Here is a 6,797-nt window from a genome sequence, read left to right as displayed (position 1 = left end):
CCCAGCAGGAAGCAGCCGGTATGATCTCCCGGTATGATCACATGAATCAGTACGCGGGCTGACAAATGCTATTCTTTCCCAAAGACATAAAAGGCTTAAGAGGGTTAGAAGTCGGTTGCTGGTGAGTTAAAGCCAATTGTTCCACTGAAATGGAATTCCGCTGTCTGTACCACAAATCCCTGTTTGTACCACAGAGCCCTGCGACCATTTAGGCCTCAAGCTTTGGGGATTGAACGCCTTTACCTTTCAGCTGGCAGTCAGAGATATAGGCTGTTATTTAATTTGTAATGAATATCATTTATTGACAACAGAGAACAACATTGACTTATTTTCTGACTGAATGCCAAACAGTGTGATATTGCGAAAAACAAAAGAAAGTAAATAAATAAATAAATAAATAAGTAGAGCGGATAATGCCTCAGCGAGATGAAATTGGAATGCTAGTGCTCTGGAATGAACTCTATTAGAGCGCTGGATTTCAGACACGAGTGAAGGTTGTTTGTGTGTGTGATGGTGTTAGGTTTGGAGCAAACCCTCTCCAGTAGAGGCCCTTCAATTACAGTTCAAAGTCGTTGCTGTTTATGCTGCCGTCTTGGACCAGAGTGATGATGATTGACAATTTGCACTTCATTTCTTGTTTTCCACTTATTCTTCAAAAAAAAAAACTCTGCTTCCGACATACACTCTGGATCCTTCCAAATTAGCAGTAATATGTAAACACACATACAGTATACTTGCAAACACACGCTTCTGGAGAACACAACATGAATTGCTGTCGATCTCTAACTTCCTCATATACCTGCATACATATGCAAGTGAACATGACATGATAGCGCACACAGACTCCAACACACACACACACACACACACACACACACACACACACACACACACACACACACACACACACACACACACACACACACACACACACACACACACACACACACACACACACACAAACAACGCGCGTGTCCTAGTATCTCTGGCTGGCGGGGAGCCGTTCCAAACTCTGTGTTAAATGGGCTGTGACGCAGTTAGCTCGTCATTTTTTCTCATTTGAGCTTCCTCTCATCTCCTTTCAAAGTCAAAGCGTGCCAGAGCCATAGGATCCTGCTCAATATACATCAATGTCTCTCCACCACTCCCCACTGTCTTTGGCCTATCCTTCTCACTTATTGCCTTGCAGTGTGTGAGCATGTGTGTGTGTGTGTGTGTGTGTGTGTCCAATTGCTTCTATGTCCTCCTAAGAACCTAAGAAATCTAATCAAAGCTCATCATTCCCCCTGTTCCCATCGTCCCGTCTGCTCCCAGACCATCGAGAACTGTGTGTGCATCCTGAGGAACCTGTCGTACCGCCTGGCCGCTGAGACGTCCCACGGCCAGCAGGGGGGGCTGGAGGAGCTGGATGGCCTGCTGTGCGAAGCCAACGGCCGCGACGGAGAGAGCTCAGGCTGCTGGGGCAAGAAGAAGAAGAAAAAGAGGGGCGCCGACCAGGTAAAGGGCCCTCGACTGGAACCCCCCAAAATGCAAAACAATGGAACAGAATGAAGGATATATCCATGCAGTATATCCTATGGAAATCAGCGGAACAGCGGTAATCCCGTGCCCCCATTTTACCCACAGCTAGCATGCTAGCGGCTGATGTACTAGCGTGCTGCCGTGCTACAGTGCTACTGCCAATCGTACTTCTGCCATTCGTGCTAGCATATTTGCAGCTAGCGTACTAGCATCTTGCGTGCTAGAACATAGCGTATTAGGACCAATATACTAGTTTAGATTTATAGCATTTTGCAGACGCTTTTATCCAAAGCGACTTACAAAGGTTCATACAGACATTAACACAATGACAGTGCAGTCAACCGTGCAAGGCGACAGACAGCTGGTCGGGATTCAACTAGCAACCTCCCGATGGTAACTAGTTGACTGAAAACTAGCTTTTCAGTCAACTAGTGATAGAGCACGCTCTATCACACCAGCGTACAGCGACTAGTGTACAGAGCTCTCAGGTGTCATGCATTGAGCGTGACAGTCACTCATTTCGGTCTTTGGTCACGCACTCAAAAACGCACGCAAAAACGAGGCTATATTTATTCTGCCGCAGCACCCAACATTTCTCTGGCCGCGCCGCTCTCACTGTGGAGGAATCAAGCACGTCTTCCCTGGATGTCGAGCCTGCCACTTATCAGCAAAAAAAAGGGGGCTACACAAAAAAAATACAAGGGGGGCGGGGGGGATGTCACTCTCGCCTGTCTTCTTTGAGAGCCGTGAGTGTACTAGTGCCTAGCCTATGTTGCTCTTCAAACGTAGTGGCGCCTAGCGTTTGAAACGTCTATAGCCAAGCCTTTGCTTCTTGCCTCTGAGTCGGAGGGGCCCTCGCTGGTTAATAATGGAAGGAACAGGAAGAAGAAGGAGCTGAGGAAAAACCAGGGTAGATCAGAGGGTACTCGCATGCCCAGTTGAAAAAGCTTCATAGTCTTCTATAATTCATTGGAAAGGGAGACTCTGGAGTTGCATGTCTAGCGCTCTCTTTGACTCTGTCATCAGTTGAAGTCTAGCTTATTTTTTGTGATTCCAAAGAAAAATAACTAATATAAAATGTAACCAATATCCACATCATTTGCAGGATTTCTGGGGCTGTCTGAGATCTTCCTCTCTCTCTCTCTCTCTCTCTCTCTCTCTCTCTCTATCTGACTCTCTCTCTCTCTCTCTCTCTCTCTCTCTCTTTCTCTCTCTCTCTCTGTCTGTCTCCCCCTCTTACTCTCTATCGGTCTCTGTCTCTCTCTCTCTCTCACTCTCTTCTACCTTTCTCTCTCTCTTTCTCTGACTCTCTCTCCCTCTCTCCCTCTCTATCATTCTCTGACTCTCTCTCTTTTACTCTCTGTGAGGGGCTTGGTCTCTTCCTTCCTGCCTCTCTCCCATTCCTATTGGTATGAAAGCACTGACATTCTCTGTGGACTAGTTGTCAATTTGTCAGAAGATCTTGGGCAGGATCACCACGGCATGCGTCCATGATGCACCGACACGAGGCAGGAGTCAGGAGGGAAAGACCAGGGAAATATTAATCAATGAGACAGATAGATAGAAAAAAAAAGTGTTAATGTCACATACGTGTGCCAGAGATAGACACGGTGGAAAAGACAGACACGCAACGGGGGAAGAAAGCAGGGGTGGGCTAGGACTCAGAGATGGATGGATAGCGATGGACAGAGCGTAAGGGAGAGGAGCCAGGCAGAGGAGCACCAAAGCGTGAAGACCCTTGATGGGTGTGATCTGAGGTTCGGGAGACAGAGAGAAGGAGGAGGACAAATGGAATAAATGAAAAAAGAAGGAGATGGCAGAGGGAGAGTTATCGGGAGAGAGGGAGGGAGGGGGAAAGGCAGGCGGCCAGGCAGACTGTAATGTACCCTACTTAATCATTTATTAGAGGGTTGAGATGGCAAGGCCAAGTTGCTCCACTGGAGTCTAAGCTGAGCCTAAACACTCTAAATTGAAGTCTGTGCATGTGCGCAGACACACTCACACGGACACACGTGCACGACGGCACGAAAACACACATACACAGGCACTACCAGACACAAACACTTTTTACCACAGGAGAACACAGACTCATATGTGTAGGCGTGTGTAGCATCCAATAACGTAATAACGGCCAATAACGTAATAAGTGCCAATAGCGTAATTTAAATGTAATAAAGCCAATAACACAATAACTTGCCAATAATGTAATAAAGTTGTTGAGCCAATAACGTAATAACTTTTAGCCAAGTTATTAAGTTATTAGCTGGTTATTACGTTATTGGCCTTAAAATAAATCATTAAATAAATCATTAAAGAAATCCTTTGAAAATGTAATAACTGACCCAATACTGTAATAACTGAATCTGTAGAGAAACTGTCACACTTAGCCTTAATATTGCATCTTTCAACACATGTTTAAATATCTGACCTTACAGATACCCCTCCACCCAAATGAGCAGATGGCTGTTAAACAAATAACCATAATAAAGAGAGAGGTGCCCAGTACACAGGGCTAGTGGTAAGGACATGTGTTTACATGACTATGCCATCCACTATGCCTACACAAACTACTACACAAAACGACACAAAAGCTGACACACATCAGCACATAAGATTACTGCAAAAACCTCTGGAATTACAGGACTTTTGGTGAAATTGTCTTTATGGAATTTACAGATTTCTTTAGTTCAAGAACCGCATGGTTGTGCCTATGAAGATGAACGTGTGCATTACATCAGTTTAGGAGCAGCATCTGGAGCATATGCATCAGACAAACATTCAGGTTATGATTATTGGTGAATAAAGCAATATGATATGATAATATTGAATGGGGGGCTGCAGCCATATTTATGTATTATTACATAACCGGCTCAGTTTTTACATTTTCTGCCAATCTGCAAGCGATCTAATGTCGCTCTGCAGATCAGGCTGGCCCCATAGCTGTTCTGGCCGATTCAAGAATCCCAGAGTAAAAGTAAAGCCTTGTTTATAATACTACATACTGTTTAGAATACTGCAATACTGTTTATAATACTCTCCATCGTCGCACACCCTGTCGGAGACCCTCTCCGTAGCCCGAATTTTACTATCCGTCGAGGCTACTCAGAATGATGGAGACCGCAGGGCTGTCATTGGTCAGCTAACGTCTCATTCCCGCAGCCCCTAGTGTTCCAGCGGTGAATTGCAATACCATACTGAAAACTGCAATGCAGAACTTTGAAAGGCTCACTCCGTCGAAGCATCTGCGTGGTCACGTAGTTGGATACACAGTACTATAACGGAACCCTAAGAGTTATGAGGGTGGAGGGGTATCTGTAAGGTCAGATATTTAAGCATGTGCTGCAAGATGCAACATTAAGGCTAAGTGTGACAGTTTCTCTCCAGAAATTTAAAATAAAATAAAGTGATACCTCAGTTATTACATTATTGGCTAGTCCAAGTCCAATAACGTTATAACCAGACAATAACGTATTAAGTTATTACATTATTGGCACAACAACTTTATTACATTATTGGCAAGTTATTACGTTATTGGCTTTATTACATTTTAATTATTACGTTATTTTTTTTATTTTTATTATTGGCCGTTATTACGCTCTCTTTGACTATTGGTTGCTACACGGTGTGTCTGTGCACAAACACACACTTTCTCACACAAAAACACCCACACAAACACCCACCACACTGTGCTTTTTTAGTAGAAAACCCAAGAAAAAATAACTGATAATAATATAAGATAGCTATTGTAGATATTCACCATTTATTCCTCGACCCCTGCCACGAAGACCAAACAATTTAAACCATAAATAATGTATATCTCAATTATTCAATAGTACCACCTCCGTACATTCCCCGACACTCAATTATTTCAGCATTGCTGTGTACAGAAATGTGTTCCTCCTCTGGACATCCATAGCATCACATGGATATGAAACATATATGGTGACTGGATGTAAAAGTGGTTAGTAATATGATAAAATCACGTTTCCCCTGGGCCTCTGCAATGGCAGTGCATTTCACGCTACATTAAAGTGGGATTTCCCTCTCTCTGCATTTTGATATTTTTGTTTTTGAGTTTTTGTCGGTCATGCATTTAATCTCCCGAGAACTCTGAACACACGAAGGGCTGTTGTGACATGCTCTGACGCATGCATGCACGCAGGCGCTGCGTTGTGCCCCTTAATATCTCTCTCTCTCTCTCTCTCTCTCTCTCTCTCTCTCTCTCTGAGGCCTGGGAATTTGGAAGCACGTTGCGTGTTACATTACACATCAAAACCGCCAGAAGCCTTTGATTTGCGTGATCAAAGAGAAGCTCACATCTCCGTACATCCAACCCATACGTGCATGCCCACATATATATGTGTACACACAGACACACACACATTCACTTGTGCATATTTTGGGGGGTTTGGATATACAGTAGTGGCCTTGCTGTGTTAGTATAGTCAGTGAGAAGAGAGAGGGATGGGGGAACAGAAAGATAGGCAGTGAGGCTGGATCGAGGCAGAGAGAGAGAGAGAGAGAGAGAGAGAGAGAGAGAGATGAAACAGAAGAAAGGACAGAGAACACAGGTTGATGGGACAGAGGAAGGAATAAAAAAAATGGCGAGAACAGACACAGGATGAGAGAGGTGAGGGAGCGGTGTTCAGAGGATCACATATCAAGGGACGTCCCACGAGGGGAAGAGAGGAGGACGTTGAAGAGAAAGATGCGACGGGAAGAGGCGGGAAGCTGCATGCCTCAATCAAAGCAGGCGGAAATGAATGTTTTCCCTGATTCCCCGATATTTGAATCACACCCCTTTTTCTCTCTCTCTCCGAGAATGGAGCCACCGTCACTCCCTCTCTCTATTCATCTTGCTGTCGCTCTGTCCCTCCATCGCTCTCCCACTCTGCAGATTGACAAGAAGCCATTTACCCTGGTGCTGAACCTGTTCTCTTTGACATTTAAATAGGTCACGGTGTACTGTAAGAAGCACAGACATCACCACCACAACCCACGTTCACTTACACTCTGGGAGGCTACCTGCTCGCTCTGCAGACACACACGCACACTCCCACACACGCAGGCAGACACATACACACATTCACACAAACACGTCCACACATGTATGCATGCATGCACACACATCCACACACACACACACGCGCGCATGGCGCGCGGGCATACACACATGCATACGCACACATTCACTCGCACACACACACAAACACAGCCAACACGGGTGTAGGCACTGCTGCTGATGGAGATGATAATCATAGTAGTGAGTTTTGGGC

At 45.0% G+C, this 6,797-nt stretch overlaps 1 protein-coding gene across 1 annotated transcript in view; it reads left to right on the top strand.

Moving 5' to 3' along the window:
- The window catches only part of ctnnd2a (catenin (cadherin-associated protein), delta 2a), a gene marked incomplete at both ends in the record, with an annotated part of 236,799 nt that overhangs the window by 192,994 nt on the left and 37,008 nt on the right, over positions 1–6,797 (top strand). Inside the window, one exon of the mRNA XM_084474908.1 lies at positions 1,315–1,497. Within this exon, the coding sequence (XP_084331034.1) occupies positions 1,315–1,497 (183 nt within the window). The remainder of the gene's footprint in view (positions 1–1,314; positions 1,498–6,797) is intronic.

The sequence above is a fragment of the Micromesistius poutassou genome (genome assembly GCF_964030765.1).
Source record: "Micromesistius poutassou genome assembly, chromosome: 11".
Classification (NCBI taxonomy): Eukaryota; Metazoa; Chordata; class Actinopteri; order Gadiformes; family Gadidae; genus Micromesistius; species Micromesistius poutassou.
The sequence above is the reverse complement of the archived record's forward strand: the minus strand, read 5'-3'. Positions and strand labels throughout refer to the sequence as shown.